Source organism: Corythoichthys intestinalis, chromosome 18 (assembly GCF_030265065.1).
Source record: "Corythoichthys intestinalis isolate RoL2023-P3 chromosome 18, ASM3026506v1, whole genome shotgun sequence".
Lineage (NCBI taxonomy): Eukaryota > Metazoa > Chordata > Actinopteri > Syngnathiformes > Syngnathidae > Corythoichthys > Corythoichthys intestinalis.
The window spans coordinates 43,861,550-43,878,756 of NC_080412.1; the positions used below are offsets into that span (position 1 = coordinate 43,861,550).

Sequence of the window (17,207 nt, forward strand, 5' to 3'; positions counted from 1 at the left end):
TTCGTGTGAGTCGAAATTAACCCTTTAAAAAAACAGCTATCTAAAAAGGCCAAAAGTATTTTATTTTGTTTAATGATGGAGGATACACTGCCCTCTGGTGGCAGCGTTGGGTGTGGCTGTACTGTCGCCTTGGCTTCTATGACTGAGTAGGAGACTCGTCTGACATGGATGTAGGACAGCTGCCCTATCGTTTGGCCCACATAAGGCTATAAGTTGTTTCAGCTAATATAGGTTTGTGTATGCATATGTAATTTAAGTTTACAGCTACATTTTGCGTAGTTAGGTTTGAGCGATTTGCTATGAAAATCGTAAATACGTTAGCATTCATAGCATTTAAGCTAGCGGACTTTTGCTAGGTAAATTAGGTTAATTTAATTTACTAAATTTACATTTTGATTAGATGAGATGGACATTTGAACACCAATTTTTATGTGTCAAGTGTTTTATTGTTAAAAAGCGTGTTGTTTTGAAGAGGGCTGTAAGTTGTTTCCGCTAATATATGCATGCATTTGTAATTAAGTTATAGCTACAGTTTGTGGAGTTACGTGTGAGCGATTTGCCATGAGAATTGTAAATATGTTAGCATTCGTAGCATTTAAGATAGCGGACTTTTGTTAGGCAAATTAGGCTAATTTAATCTACTATATTTACACATTGATCAGACTAGATGGACGTTTGAACACCAATTGTTTTGTGTCAGGTGTTTTATTGTTAAAACGTGTGTCGTTTTGATCATAAGTGTACATGCTGGTATGTTTGTGTATGCATTTGTAATTAAGTTTAATGCTACAGTTTGTGTAGTTCGGTGTGAGCGATTTGCTATGAAAATTGTAAATACGTTGGTAGCATTTAAGATAATAGACTTTTGCTAGGAAAATTAGGCTAATTTAATCTACTAAATTTACATTTTGATCAGACTAGATGGACGTTTGAACGCCAATTGTTTTGTGGCAAGTATTTTATTGTTAAAACGCGTGTCGTTTTGAAGAGGGCTGAAAGTTGTTTCAGCTAATATATCTTCGTGTATGCTTTTGTAATGAAGTTTACAGCTACAGTTTGTCGAGTTACGTGTGAGCGATTTGCCATGAGAATTGTAAATACGTTAGCATTGGTAGCATTTAAGCTAACACTTTTGTTAGGCAAATTAAGCTAATTCAATATACTAAATTTACATATTGATCAGACTAGTTGGACGTTTGAACACCAATTGTTTAGTGTCAGGTGTTTTATTGTTAAAATGTGTGTTGTTTTGATCATAAGTGTACGTATGTGTGCTGCAGCTTTACAAGTTGTCAAGAGTAAAGGAAGAAAAAAAGTTTCAAAAGGCTCAATTTTAACTTGTTTCAATTGCCTTGTTTGCTCTCTGTCAAGCTGAACAACTTCACGTTTAGTGAGGACAGAACACGTCAAGTTAATAAAGTTTAAAAAGTTTAAAATTAAAATCATGAGGCGTGGTTGGCGGATGATGAACGCTTGATCTGATTGGTCGTTGAAAGCAGAGGGTGCGATTGGCTTGTACTGCGGGCCGTAGCTGGACCTTTCTCAAACTATGTCTTTGCAGTTTTTTTATAATTTGGCTGGGGGTGCGATTTATACTCTGGAGCGATTTATGTGTTAAATTATGAACACGTTTCACATGTTATTTTTACATGAAACCACAAGAGGGCGCTCAAGGCCCGTGTTTTAACATTGGCAGGAACTGGTTAAAACAACTGAGAAGGCCTGATTAGGGCTGCAGCTTTCGATTATTTTAACGTCGATTAATCTATAAACTAGTTACTTAGAATAATCAAGTAATCGGATTAGGAACATTTAACTTGTTGCAGAAAACATTTTAGGAGATCTAAAACAAAGATTGCACTTTCGAAAGAGCATTAAATGGAAATACAAAATCAAAATTCCTGAGTGTTTCTTCAAGCTATGCAGAATTGCATTTTATCTTCAAAATAGATTAAAATACTTGAGCTTAGCCTTGAACGGTATAAATGAAATGAATGAGGATCTAAGTACAACAAAAGAACAATTGACCAATTTGCATGGCAAAAGTCAGCTAGCTTAAATGCCATAAAATGCTAACTTTTTTTTTTTTTTTTTTTTTACAGTTCTTATAACAAATCGTTCAAACGCATATTCCCACAGAAAAGCGGCTACGTATACCTATAAACTCAATTACAAATGCATAAAAAACATTAACTCAAACAAAAACTTGTTGGTCGTAACAGGGAGCAGCTGGATTCAGCCATGTTAAATAAGTTATGTCATATTTACTGTTGCCACTCGAGGGCAGTGTATCCACCCAAATCGATAAAACTAAATGCTAACACTTTGATAAAAACGATTACGCCACTGTAATTACCGTAAACGTATACTCGAAGCTGCAAAATTTGTTTCGAAGCTTGTTTCTAATCGAATTACTCAAGTTAATCGATTAATCATTGCAGCACTACTTTAAATAGCGCCAGATCCCACACTCTAGAAAAACCCACAGCCTTCCTCGAGTGGAATAAAAGAAAACACTCATTTTGGATTATATCACACCCTACTGATGTGTTCGTTGTATTATTAGAGCAGCAAAACATGAAGTTTGTCCTTCTTGACCCATGCTGCGTTCTTGTTATGTAAGAGAACATTTGCAGAACCGCGAATAGCTCCCTCCTACTCAGCTGAAACGAGGCCCAGGTGATGTGATGCCACCGCCGACTACCGTTCGAGCCTCCATATAAGGACGTTATCGCCATATTGCGCCAGACATAACAATACAACCGCTAGCAAAAAAGTATGGAATCACCAGAGCACTCACTCAGACATTTTATTATGTAGAACAAACTCAGATAAAAAGCTTGAAAAATAATGAATTAGTTCAAAGTGCAACTCTTTAGCATTCAGAAACAGTAAAAGAAATAAACATTGTGGTAGTCAGTTAATGTTGATTTTATAGAGCAAGTGCAGGGAAATATATATGGAATCACTCCATTCTGAGGAAAAAAATACGGAATCATGAGAAACAAACAAAGAAATAACAATCAAAACACATCTCTTGTATTTAGTAGCACCCCCTATGGCTGTTATGGACTTGATGAGTATTCTTGATCAATTTGGTGTCTAACTCTCTTTGATTGCAGTTGCCAGATCATCCTTGCAGGTCGGAGCCTTGCTGTGGACCATTTTTTTTTCAATTTCCACCACAGGTTTACAGTAGGGTTGAGATCTGGGCTATTTGCAGGCCATGACATTGACCGGATGAGTCTGTCTCCAAGGAATGCTTTAACAGTTTTAGCTCTGTGGCATAATGGCATCTTGGAAAATTGTCAGGGAAATTCAACTTTGAACTCCAGGAAAAGTGTCAACTCGATAGCTCGATGAGAAATGAATCAGACCAACCAAAGATTGCCTGCTTCAAAGACTTTATATTAGGGCTGTCAAAATTATGGCGTTAACGGGCGGTAATTAATTTTTTAAATTGATCTTGTTAAAATATTTGACGCAATTAACGCACATGCCCCGCTAAGATTAAAATGACAGCAGTCTAATGTCCGCTTGTTGCTTGTTTTTTTGTTGTTTGGCGCCCTCTGCTGGTGCTTGGGTCCAAATAATTTTATGGGTTTGGGGAGTGAGCATGGTGTAATGACGTCAACAATGGCGAGCTACTAGTTTATTTTTTTGATTGAAAATTTTCCAAATTTTAATAAAACAAAAACATTAAGAGGGGTTTTAATATAAAATTTCTATAAGTTTTTCTATCCATGGATCGCTTTAAGAGAATATTATTAATGTTAATGCCATCTTGTTGATTTATTGTTATAATAAACAAATACTGTACTTATATACAGTATGTTGAATGTATATATCATTCAGTCCCCAGTCCTTATCCCCAGTGTCTTATCTTTCCATTCCAACAATAATTTACAGAAAAATATGGCATATTTTATAGATGGTTTGAATTGCGATTAATTACGATTAATTAATTTTTAAGCTGTAATTCGATTAAAATTTTCAATCGTTTGACAGCCCTACTTTATATAAAAACTTGATATATCAAGGATACAATGGCGCAATCCGGCAAGGAGCCATGAACACGCAAGAGTACAAAGTACAATAGAGGCTGGACATTTATACCGTTGAAAGAGTGTTACCCAAGTATGCTTACTGTGAAACGATACCTATGAAAATGAAAGTGAAACTTAAGTATCGAATCTGCTGGTTTTCCACAGAAAAAACATCGTGACTTACAACCTTGAGAACCTGGCCGTGGCTGGCACCAAAAGGGAGTTACAATCTGATAAGACAGTCAACAGAACCTCTTTGTATTATGTTCAAAGAAATTCAACACACGAACCAGGATGAATAGTCTAACAAATGAATATAGTATCACACCAGTTATGTGTTTTATTAAGCATGAATAAAAAAAATTTCACAATGGAATGTGGTTAAATCTAAAAATTATAATAAGAAAGCTGTCTAAAATTTCAATGTAAACTTGTGCATTTATTCATGGTTTAACCACAGCCATCTTACCGGTGCCTTTGCCTGACATGCAGCCCAATATCATCAAGGACTGAGGGAATTTTGATGTCTTCTTCAGTCAGTCATCTTTGTAAATCTCACTGGAACAGCACCAGACAAAAGTTACAGCATCATCACCTTGTCGAGAGTCAAGAATCTGCATTGGACAAGGTGTCAAGAGTCAAGAATCTGCATTGGACAAGGTGATGATGCTGGAACTTTGGTTTGATGCTGTTCCAGTGAGATTTACCAAGATGACTGCCTGAAGAAAACATTGTAATTCCCCCAGTCCTTGATGATATGAGGCTGCATGTCAGGCAAAAGCACTGGGGAGACGGCTGTGGTTAAATCTAAAAATTATAATAAGAACGCTGCCCAAAATTTCAATGTAAACTTGTGCATTTATTCATGATTTAACCACAGCCATCTCCCCAGTGCCTTTGCCTGACATGCTGCCCAATATCATCAAGTACAGAGGGAATTTTGATGTCTTTTTCAGGCAGTCATCTTTGTAAATCTCACTGGAACAGCACCAAACAAAAGTTCCAGCATCATCACCTTGTCAAGAAACTGCATTGGCATGATTCCTTATTTTTTTCCTCAAAATGGAGTGATTCCATATATATTTCCCTGCACTTGCTCTATAAAATTAACATTTACTGACCACCACAATGTTTTTTTTTTTCATGTCATTCGGTGTTTCTGAATGCTAAAGAGTTGCACTTTTCAACTAATACATGAATTTTTTCAAGCTTTTTATCTGAGTTTATTCTAAATGATAAAATGTCTGAGTGAGTGCTCGTCCGAGCATCAACATATTGGAAGAGCGCTTATACGAAAGATGGCAATTTCTATGCAACTGTCTCTTGTAATAACTCTCATTATCTGTGTGATTTTTTTTTTCAGATCGGCTACTGGAATGAATATGAAAAATTTGTATATGTAATGGATCAACAGGTCACCAACGAATCGTCTTCTGTGGAAAACCGAACAATTGTGGTCACTACTATTATGGTACACTCTCAAGCAGGTTTTAAGTGTTTCACCTCAAGATTTCTGCCACTCAAGGTCAAGGTGTCCATTGTTGCAATCTGTCCTGGGAGGGTAGAATTATTTTCTTTTGAGTTGCTTTCCATCCACTCACTACATGTTGAAACAGTCGATTCACAAAGAGTGTTTCAACTGTATCCGTGTGGGTGTCAAAGCATTTTGGTTTTGTTATATTCCAGTGGGCTGTCGTAGTAGTGACATCACAATAACGGCATTGGTAACGATAACCGTAGCGATAAGCAACCTATTCACGTTCAGTGCGTACGTAAGTAACAGTCCTTCCGTCTCATGGAGTAAAGCGGTCAGTGACAGATGAATATCGGAAAGGACATAAGCAACCATAGGCGGCCCGCCCGTGGTTGCTTATCCCCTTGTGCACCCTTACAAATATACTAAAAGTTCAATCCTCTAAATTTAAGACATGCATAATTCTTGTCATACTTTGTGTGCTCGCAGTAAAGATCAACTAGTGTGGAATCATCAGGCCTCTTTAAATGTAAAATAAGGTGCGCCTTATCTTACATTTAAAACCAGGGCCTTGTCTTCCTTCTGACTTTGTCTATTATGTTTTCATCTTAGGCAAATTCAGAACGTTCTTTTCATGAATACATAACCTGTAATGTCACAGCATTCTTTGATTTTCCGTCTGTCTGGTTTTACAGTTTTGACTGTTTTTTTTTTTTTCAAGTTCATCTCTATTTTATCCCGTGACTAAATGACATTCACGTATCATCAGATTTCAGGCTTAAACCAGATTCCTTATGTGAACGACCAGATGACCTGATGGAATCGGAACATGAACAATAGGATTTGTCAATGTTAACATGTAAATAGCTGTCGAATGACACAACCGGAATCAGATCTGGTAAAACATAGCTTTAAGTCGTACTTTAAGCTTTTAGAACCTGCATACTCATAACCAGTGTTGTTAATCTTACTTTAAAAAAAGGAATTAATTACAGTTACAAATGACTTCTCCCAAAAAGTAATTGCGTTAGTAACTCAGTTACCTGAATGTAAGAGTAATTAGTTACTTGGCAAAGTAACTGGTGATCATTTTCATGTTTTTTTTTTTTCTATTAAAAAAAAAAAAAACAGGTTACACAATGTGAAGTTTAAAGGGTTTTTGGGACAATTGGCCCTAGCCCAATTCTTTACCCTAAACTTAACTAGACACAGAGGTAATGCGAATATTGCGATAGCTAGATAGTAACCTTTGCTATGTGTGGAAGTCATTCAATGTTGTCAATCAACCGTTTAAGTTGTTAAAATTGATCCGTTATTGCATTAGTTCCCTTCTGTCTACTTTTGATATGTGTAAGTTTTAAAACTATTTCATCATTTAAAGATAATTTAAGTCAAGATTTTGCCGATTTAGGAGCATTTTAAATAAAAAGTTACTTAGGTTCGCTAGGAAGGTTTTCTACAACAGAGCCTTCCTGAGTGTTACGTTTCTGGGTGAGCGGGGGACCCAGATGCAGAGAGGAAGGCAAGGTGGTAGAGTTGACAAATGTTTATTGCAGAATACAAAGATGGTCTGTGTCCAAAAAGTCAGGCGGCAGTTGTTGAGTGACCAGGTAAGTTGTCAAGGCAGGCAGGCAATGTAGAATCTGTAAGCAAGGCAAAGTGAGTAGGATATCAGAAATACTTGTAACAAGGCAAATGCTAGAGTCACAAACTCGTCAAGTAGAGTAGTTGATCTGGCGATGAAGTGATGCCAGGGACTGGCTTAAGTAGGCTGCTAACGATGATCGACTGCACCTGGTCCCAGGCTCACCCATCTGCCCAATCCTGCAATCAAGACACACACACACAAACAAGGAGGAGGAGCAGGCCTCAGGGGCCGGAGGCCCTGACAGTACCCCCCCTCCTACGGGCGCCACTTGGCGCACCAGCCAGCCGACCAGGGTTCCGACGGTGAAAGTCACGGATGAGGGACCGACACAGAACATGGCGGGCGGGGATCCAGCTGCGCTCCTCAGGCCCGTAACCCTCCCAGTCCACCAAGTACTGGAGACCCCGACCTCGTCGGCGGACGTCCAGCAGCCCCCGGACAGTGAAGGCGGGATGCCCATCGATGAGCCGGGGAGGAGGAGGAGCTGGCACCGGAGGAGACAGCGGACTGGATGAGACTGGCTTAATTTGGGACACATGGAATGTGGGGTGGACTCGAAGAGAGGCAGGAAGCTTGAGGCGAACAGCGCTTGGGTTTACGACTGCCACGATCTCGTACGGGCCCACAAACCGAGGCGACAGTTTTTTAGACTCAACCTTGAGGGGGATGTTACGGGCGCTGAGCCAGACCCGCTGTCCGACGGTGTATGTGGGCGCGGGGGTGCGGTGGCGATCGGCTTGCGTCTTGGAGCTTGAGGCCGCGCGGAGCAGGGCAGTACGAGCTGTCTTCCAGACCCGGGCACACTTGCGCATGTGGGCTTGCACCGACGGAACTGCGCATTCTGTCTCCTGTGATGGAAACGGGAGGTTGGTAGCCTAACGAGCATTGAAAAGGTGACAAACCTGAGGAAGCGCTTGGGAGCGTGTTGTGCGCATACTCGACCCAGGCTAGGTGTGTACACCAGGAGGAGGGAAGCGTACTGGACATACAGCGCAGGGCCGTCTGCAGTTGTTGATTGGCTCGCTCTGCCTGCCCGTTAGTCTGTGGATGGTATCCAGACGACAGACTAACCTTGACGCCCAGGGCCGCACAGAAAGCCTTCCAGACTTGGGAGATGAACTGGGGACCTCTGTCAGAAACAATATCAGCAGGGATGCCATGGAGGCGAAACACATTGTGGACTAGCAGATCTGCGGTCTCCTTGGCAGACGGGAGTTTGGGTAGAGCAAAGAAGCGGGCAGTCTTTGAGAAACGGTCTACGACTGTGAGGATGACTGTGTTACCCTTGGAAGGTGGGAGACCGGTGACAAAGTCCAGGGAAATGTGCGACCATGGGCGTCCAGGAACGGGAAGCGGCTGAAGAAGACCGGAACTTGGCTTGGTGGAGGTTTTGTTCCGGGCGCAAACTGTACAAGCAGCCACAAAGGCTTTCGCGTCGCCTTCCATGGAAGGCAACCAAAATCTCCGTCTAATAAAGGCCAATGTTCTACGCACGCCAGGGTGGCATGTCAAGGGTGTTGAGTGCCCCCACTCCAATACCTGGGCTCTGACGGAATCGGGCACGAATAAACGGTTCCTGGGGCCTCCACCTGGGTCTGCTTGTTGTACTTGGGCTCGCTTGACCACCGACTCGATCTCCCACTTGAGACTGGCCACAAAACAGGTCGGGGATAGGATGGGTTTGGGCTCTGGTCTTTCACTATCAGGTGCAAACTGGCGTGACAGAGCATCTGGCTTGGTGTTCTGTGATCCTGGGCGATAAGACAGAGTGAAGGCAAAACGGTCGAAGAAGAGAGCCCACCTCGCCTGCCTGGAGTTCAGTCTCTTGGCCGACCGAATGTACTCCAGGTTCCGATGGTCAGTCCAGATGACAAAAGGATGCTCCGCCCCTTCCAGGAGGTGGCGCCATTCCTCCAAGGCAAGCTTCACCGCCAGGAGCTCCTTGTCGCCAATGCTATAATTGCGCTCTGCCGCTGAGAGCCTGCGGGAAAAGAAGGCGCATGGGTGTACCTTGCCATCCTCCGAGCGCTGAGAGAGCACGGCTCCCACTCCAAGATCCGAAGCGTCCACCTCAACAATGAACTGGCGAGTCAGGTCGGGGTGACGAAGTATAGGTGCGGAACAGAACCTTTTCTTGAGATCGCTGAATGCCACTTCAGCTTCACACGTCCACTTGAACGGCGTAGATGGTGAGGTCAGGGCTGTGAGGGGGGCGGCCACCCGGCTGTAGTCCCTGATGAACCGCCTATAGAAGTTTGCGAAGCCCAAGAAGCGCTGCAGTCCTTTCCGCGTTGTCGGTCTGGGCCAATCAGCGACCGCCGTCACCTTGGCAGGGTCCATCTTCAGCTTTCCCTCAGCAACGACAAAGCCGAGGAATGTGGTCTGGGAGACATGGAACTCACATTTCTCTGCTTTGACGTACAGCTGGTTCTCAAGCAGTCTCTGGAGCACCTGCCGTACGTGGTTTACGTGAGCTGCGGGGGATTCGGAAAACACAAGTATATCGTCCAGGTAAACGAAAACAAATTTGCCTATCATGTCCCGCAGGACATCATTGACCAGGCACTGGAAGACAGCAGGCGCATTAGTTAAGCCAAAGGGCATCACCAAATACTCATAGTGGCCGCGATGAGTATTAAAGGCTGTCTTCCATTCGTCCCCCTCACGAATGCGGACGAGATGGTAGGCTTGGCGCAGGTCGAGCTTGGTGAACAATGAGGCTCCATGAAGGTGAGAAAAGGCAGAGTCAATGAGCGGGAGTGGATACCTGTTCCTGATTGTAATGCTGTTTAGGCCTCTGTAGTCCACACAAGGCCTCAGGGTCTTGTCCTTTTTGCCCACGAAGAAGAAGCCAGCCCCCACCGGTGAAGAAGAGGGACGGATTATGCCCGCAGCCAAAGATTCAGAAATGTATTCATCCATATCTTGGCGTTCCTGGCGTGAGATGTTGAATAGCCGACCACTGGGTAGAGGCTCCCCTGGCTTCAAGTTGATGGCACAATCGTAGGGCCTATGAGGTGGTAGCGTCTTGGCACGGCTTTTGCTGAAAACAGGAGCAAGATCATGATAACAGGCTGGAACGAGGGACAGGTCGACCTGCTCCGGAGCTGGTGGTGGAACAGCGACATCGGCAGCAGATCCTAAGCAATTATTGAGGCAAAAGTCACTCCAAGCCGCAACGCTGCCCCTCCTCCAGTCAATGTTGGGGTTGTGGGTCTTTAACCAGGGCAGGCCGAGAACTAAGGGCACTTGTAGATTCTCGAAAACATAAAACTTTGTTACCTCTCTGTGGTTTCCTGAGAGTACCAAGGACAATGGCGCAGTCTCCTGAGTGACACAATACAGCAAGTCGCCATTGAGGGCCCGAGCCTTGATGGGGGTTTTTAAGGGCAGCAGGGAGACCCCTAACTGATCCACCAGGGCGCGGTCGATCAGGTTATCGTCTGCACCAGAGTCAATGAAGGCATGTAACGGCATGGACAGATCTTTCCAACAAAGCATGGCAGATAGCTTCAAACGAACAGTGGTAACGGTTTGATCATGACTCACCGGGCCGACCTTGTTGGGAGGTGTAGTTCTCTTCCCTGACCGCAGTGGGCAATTGGCGACAAAATGGTTATCAGCCCCGCAGTAAAGGCACAGATTGGCGCCCCGCCGGCGCTCCCTCTCTGCGGTGGATAGCCGTGCACGGCCCAGCTGCATCGGCTCGGGCCCAGCACTAGGGGGCGATGCAGCTGGAAAGCCGTGTCCCCCCTGGGATGAAGCGTTGAGCGGGGTATGTGGCAGGGCAGACGAAGAAGTCAGCGGTCCCGGAATTCTCGAACGTTCCCTGCGGCGCTCACGGAGACGACAATCAAGTCTGATAGAAAGGCTAACGAGCTGGTCGAGGTCAGCTGGTTCATCACGGGCGGCCAATTCGTCCTTGATTGAGTCATTCAGTGCACCCCGGAAGACCTCTTGGAGTGCTTCATCGTTGAAGCGACTCTCGGCGGCAAGCGTCCTAAAGCGGATTGCAAATTCGGCTACGCTGTCTGTGCCTTGCCGGAGCGACATGAGACGCTTCGCCGCCTCCCTGCCGCGCACTGGGTGATCGAACACCCTCTTCATTTCATCCGTAAAGGCGTCAAATGAGGAGCAGGCGGGAGAGCGCCCCTCCCATGTTGCTGTGGCCCATTCGAGCGCGGAGCCCCGAAGGCAGCCGATAAGATATGCTATTTTAGCTTCTTCGGAAGCATACGAGCGGGGCTGCTGCCTGAAGACGAGTGCACATTGAACCAGAAAAGCTCGGCAAGTCCCCAGGTCCCCATAATAGGGAGCAGGTGTCGGAACGAACGGCTCTCTGAGGGCATAAGGGGCTGTGTTGGACAAATCTGGAGCAGGAGGAGCACGCTCGGAGGCCTGAAGGGAGGAGAGCCCAGCCTGGAGGCGATTAAGGGTTTCGGCAAAGTCGCGCACCTGATTCATGAGGGCTGTGATCGCCTCACTGTGTTGCTCCAGAAGGCCGTCCTGGGCAGCTACTCGGCGACGGAGCGGGTTGGTCTCTGCTGGGTCCATTTCTTGGCCAGATCAAGCTGTTACGTTTCTGGGTGAGCGGGGGACCCAGATGCAGAGAGGAAGGCAAGGTGGTAGAGTTGACAAATGTTTATTGCAGAATACAAAGATGGTCTGTGTCCAAAAAGTCAGGCGGCAGTTGTTGAGTGACCAGGTAAGTTGTCAAGGCAGGCAGGCAATGTAGAATCTGTAAGCAAGGCAAAGTGAGTAGGATATCAGAAATACTTGTAACAAGGCAAATGCTAGAGTCACAAACTCGTCAAGTAGAGTAGTTGATCTGGCGATGAAGTGATGCCAGGGACTGGCTTAAGTAGGCTGCTAACGATGATCGACTGCACCTGGTCCCAGGCTCACCCATCTGCCCAATCCTGCAATCAAGACACACACACACACACAAACAAGGAGGAGGAGCAGGCCTCAGGGGCCGGAGGCCCTGACACTGAGAAGTCTACTGCTTTAAGATGGCGGCTGTTTACTAATGCATCTAGTTCTTTATTATACATGTTGCTAATGCAGCCATGTCTGTCATTTGCATCTAGTTCTGTATGTATCTAATATCGAGCATCATGTGGGAGTAGTTTGTAAGATATCGGCTACAGTCATGTATTATTGGAGCCACCTAGCATAGTAGCATCGCGTTTGCAACGGCGTCACCCTCCCTTGCCTCCTCCCCACTCCTGCTCTGCTCTCTCGTCTTCGTGAGTCCGTCTTTCTCAGACTTGTTTGCGTCAGTCAACCAACATAGTAACGCACGCCTTTCCCGCCCCAGTAACGGTAACGCCGTTGCCAAGATGAGAAAAGTAATCAATTAGATTACTCACTACTGAAGAAAATAACGCCGTTAGTAACGCCGTTATATTGTAACGCCGTTATTAACAACACTGCCCTTGACTAAATGACATTAACGTATCATCAGATTTCAGGCTTAAACCGGATTTCTCTTGTCTCCAGCATGAAAACGAAACTATTAATTCACAATGATGAAAAAAAAAAAAAAAACGAACTAAAGTAATGTTTAACACAGTAAAAGCAAAAATGACCACTAAGTATTTGTACTCAAGTACAGATACGCAAAAACTGTACTTAAAGCAACACTAGGTAACTTTTCAACCATTATGAAGTATTTTCATAACATTTATGATGATATGTTGACTGACAACTAGTTGAATGACACCTTTTTTATATCTTGAGGGGCTCTGTATCACTTTCAAAGGCACTAATTAGCTGCCACACTAGCTAACTGTCTTGCTAACTGTCTTATGCTATTGTTTAGCCACAACTGGATTCATTACCTTATTACTATACATCCTTCACACGGCCACTGGAAACAGAAACGTTGTTTAATCCATCTGCAGGCGACCGGGAGATTGATTTTTGTTTGATTGATGATTTTACCACACTGTGCGGGTGTGTGCTGGTCCTAATGGGTAACTCAGTCTTCCTTAAGGCAAAACACTACCACTTTTGTCCACCGGCGTCGCTAAAATTGACCAAAACTGAAAAGGTAGAAACTATTGCTTTACGTACAGTAACGAAGTACTTTTGCTTTGTTACATTTCACCACTGACAAAATTAATCAAAGACAAACACATTTTGAGAAGACTAAAATATGACTGAGACTGATAAGTATTATCGTCCAAAAGACTATGACGAAAAATTAAAAGGTCTGCCAAAAACGACACTGGTACATACTGTATACTGTTTTTGCACACAAACCAACATTTTAAGACAGATGATTTTCAAAAGTGCAACTTTTTCATTGTAATTAGCGTATATATATATTTTTTTAATTACCGTATTGGCCCGAATATAAGACAGCCCTGATTATAAGGCGACCCCCTCTTTTTCAAGAGGGGGTCAAGACTCAAGTTTGAAAAAAGACTTTTTGAACACCAAATTAATTTTTATACAGAAAATAATTACAGTACATCTGAAAAAAATGATCATAACAATATATTTGAGAGAAAAAGCATGTTATTTTGCCTCATTCAAATCTTAATATCTGAACATTTAAATAAACTAAAGTGCAATAATTTTCGTAAATTAATGGCTTCTGGTTTTTGAAATGTAAATAAACCAATCTATTGTGATAAAACAACAACATTGCAATAACTGCATTAACCATCAAAGGGAAGTCTAACTGTAACTGTAGTCTTGAAACAAATCTGAATAAGGAAAAACACTGCAATAAAATAATGCAAACTGGTTAAACTAGTAGCTGAGATCTGTCATGACAGAACATCACTTCAATGATATCTGGCGCCATCTAGCGTCGTGAATGGGGAGAGTAGCTGAGATCCTTCATAACAGAACATCGCTTCAATGATATCTGGCGTCATCTAGCGTCGTGAATGGGTATAACGTCTAGACCGCGAATATAAAACGACCCACTCTTTTTCAATCTTATTTCAATGCAAAAAACACCGTCTTATATTCGGGCCAATACGGTTTTAAACCTTTCTTTAACAATAAAACAGACAGAAGCATACGTACTGTAAGCATTTTTATAACTTATGGACACTTTCTCACGTAGTGAAAGTCATGAATACTGAAAATAATACTCTAATAATAGAAGCAAACCAATGAATGGATTATTGTCCAATATTGATTGACAAACCAATTGGCACTTGAGTGTCTGCGATGTCTCTCCTGTCACTGACGGTTACTTGATGAACTGGAAAAGTGCTCTGTTCAGCTTGCCCCGCCTTCCCCCGTGTGCCATGCCGATAAAACGCACGCACGCACAATCGAGCCCCGCCCCACCTTCCCGCAAAGTGATAGTTTTAGTATGAGGGAGCCCTGATTTCCTGCTTTGTGCACTACTTTTTCTGCTAGCCCACTCGGCCTCTTTACTGCAGCAGCCGCTTTATTTTGGCGTGTTTTGATGCCCCCCTTCCCCTCCCAAGCTGATGCTTTGTGATCACTGTATGTCTCATGTGTGCTTGCCGTCCCTACCTCTCAGCATGCCTACATGTGACCGTTAAGGTCAAAACAAGTGTGCTGTCTTTACCATCAACTCAAACTGTGTCTGATTTAACAGGAAGCGCCGTATGTGATGTACAAGAAAAACTATATGCAGCTGGACGGGAATGACAGATATGAAGGCTACTGTGTCGATTTAGCGTCTGAAATTGCAAAGCATGTGGGCATAAGATATAAGCTGTCAGTAGTTCCGGATGGAAAGTACGGAGCCAGAGATCCGGAGACCAAGACGTGGAACGGGATGGTGGGTGAACTGGTGTACGGGGTGAGTGTCAGTTTAACACTATTAAAATCTTTTAGAATTCAGTGCGATTTCAGGTGATAAATAGAAACGCACATTCGGCCTCAGATGTTCCAATGTAATAATAAGTCAAAATGCTTCCTAGATAAAAATAGTGAGACTTTACTAGATTTGGGGTCACTAAAAAAGAAAAACCAGGTCAAAAGTGTTAATTGGCTATAGTTTTTGACAAATCCAAGCAATTTAGGAGATAATGGGTATTCATTGAAATAGAAATGGTTATTTCTGGGTAAACATACAGTGAGGAAATAAGTACAGTGGGGCTGATAATTATTTAGTCAACCACTAATTGTGTAAGTTCTCCCACTTGAAAATATTAGAGAGGCCTGTAATTGTCTACATGGGTAAACCTCAACCATGAGAGTCAGAATGTGGAAAAAAACAACAGAAAATCACATTGTTTGATTTTTAAAGAATTTATTTGCAAATCATAGTGGAAAATATGTATTTGGTCAATACCAAAAGTTCATCTCAATACTTCGTTATGTACCCTTTGTTGGCAATAACGGAGGCCAAACGTTTTCTGTAACTCTTCTCAAGCTTTTCACACACTGTTGCTGGTATTTTGGCCCATACCTCCATGCAGATCTTTGGTAGAGCAGTGATGTTTTTGGGCTGTCGTTGGGCAACACGGACTTTCAACTCCCTCCACAGATTTTCTATGGGGTTGAGATCTAAAAAATGGCTAGGCCACTCTAGGACTTTGAAATGCTTCTTCCGAAGCCACTCCTTTGTTGCCCTGGCTGTGTGTTTAGGATCGTTGTAATGCTGAAAGACCCAGCCACGTCTCATCTCCAATGCCCTTGCTGATGGAAGGAGATTTTCACTCATAATCTCTCGATACATGACCCCATTCATTCTTTACTTTACACAGATGACTCGTCCTGGTCCCTTTGCAGAAAAACAGCCCCAAAGCATGATGTTTCCACCCCCATGCTTCACAGTGGGTATGGTGTTCTTCGGATGCAAGTCAGTATTCATTCTCCTCCAAACACGAGAACCTGTGTTTCTACCAAAAAGTTCTATTTTGGTTTCATCTGACCATAACACATTCTCCCAGTCCGCTTCATCATCCAAATGCTCTCTAGCGAACCGCAGACCGGCCTGGAGGTGTACTTTCTTCAGCAGGGGGACACGTCTGGCAGTGCAGGATTCGAGTTCCTGGCGGCTCATTGTGTTACTGATAGTAGACTTTGTTACTGTGGTCCCAGCTCTCTGTAGGTCATTCACTAGGTCCTCCCGTGTGGTTCTGGGATTTTTGCTCACCGTTCTTGTTATCATTTTGACGGCACGGGGTGAGATCTTGCATGGAGCCCCAGATCGAGGGAGATTATCAGTGGTCTTGTATGTCTTCCATTTTCTAGTAATTGCTCCCACAGTTGATTTCTTTACACCCAGCGTTTTACCTATTTCAGATTCAGTCTTCCCGGCCTACAATTTTGTCTCTGTTGTCCTTCGACAGCTCTTTGGTCTTGGCCATAGTGGAGTTTGGAGTGTGACTGACTGAGGTTGTGGACAGGTGTCTTTTATACCGATAATGATTTAAAACAGGTGCCATTAATACAGATAACGAGTGGAGCCTCGTTAGACCTCGTTAGAAGAAGTTAGACCTCTTTGACAGCCAGAAATCTTGCTTGTTTGTAGGTGACCAAATACTTATTTTCCACTCCAATTTGGCAATACATTCTTTAAAAATCAAACAATGTGATTTTCTGTTTTTTTTTCCACAATCTGTCTCTCATGGTTGAGGTTTACCAATGTTGACAATTACAAGCCTCTCTAATCTTTTCAAGTAGGAGAACTTGCACAATTGGTGGTTGACTAAATACTTAATTGCCTCACTGTATTTGAACACCCTGTGATTTTGAAAGTTCTCCCACTTAGAAATGATGGGCGGGTTTGAAATTTTCATTGCTTGTCCACTGTGAGACAGTCTAAAAAAATAAAATCCAGAAATCACAGTTTATGATTTTTTTCGAAATTTATTTGTATTATACTACTGCAAATAAGTATTTTAACACCTGTCTATTTGATAGAATTGTAAACCACCTCCACTCCACTTATTCTCCAAAATAAGTGGAGTGGAGGTAGGAATTTTTTGACCTGTTTGAAGCAGTTAGTGGCCTATAAACACCTGTCCAAGCCATACACCCCAAAGAGCTGTCCAAAGACACCAGAGAGAGAATTGTAGACCTCTACGAGGCT

The 17,207-nt window shown here is 43.2% G+C and overlaps 1 protein-coding gene across 5 annotated transcripts in view; it reads left to right on the forward strand.

Moving 5' to 3' along the window:
- gria3a (glutamate receptor, ionotropic, AMPA 3a) overlaps positions 1-17,207 on the forward strand; it is a 169,488-nt gene that overhangs the window by 101,633 nt on the left and 50,648 nt on the right. For all 5 annotated transcript variants that reach the window (XR_009061388.1, XM_057821752.1, XM_057821753.1 and 2 more), the window contains exons 9-10: positions 5,410-5,517; positions 14,760-14,966. Coding sequence is in view for 4 of the 5 variants with exons in the window: in XM_057821752.1 (XP_057677735.1) it covers positions 5,410-5,517; positions 14,760-14,966 (315 nt within the window). In the remaining variant the exon portion in view is untranslated. The remainder of the gene's footprint in view (positions 1-5,409; positions 5,518-14,759; positions 14,967-17,207) is intronic.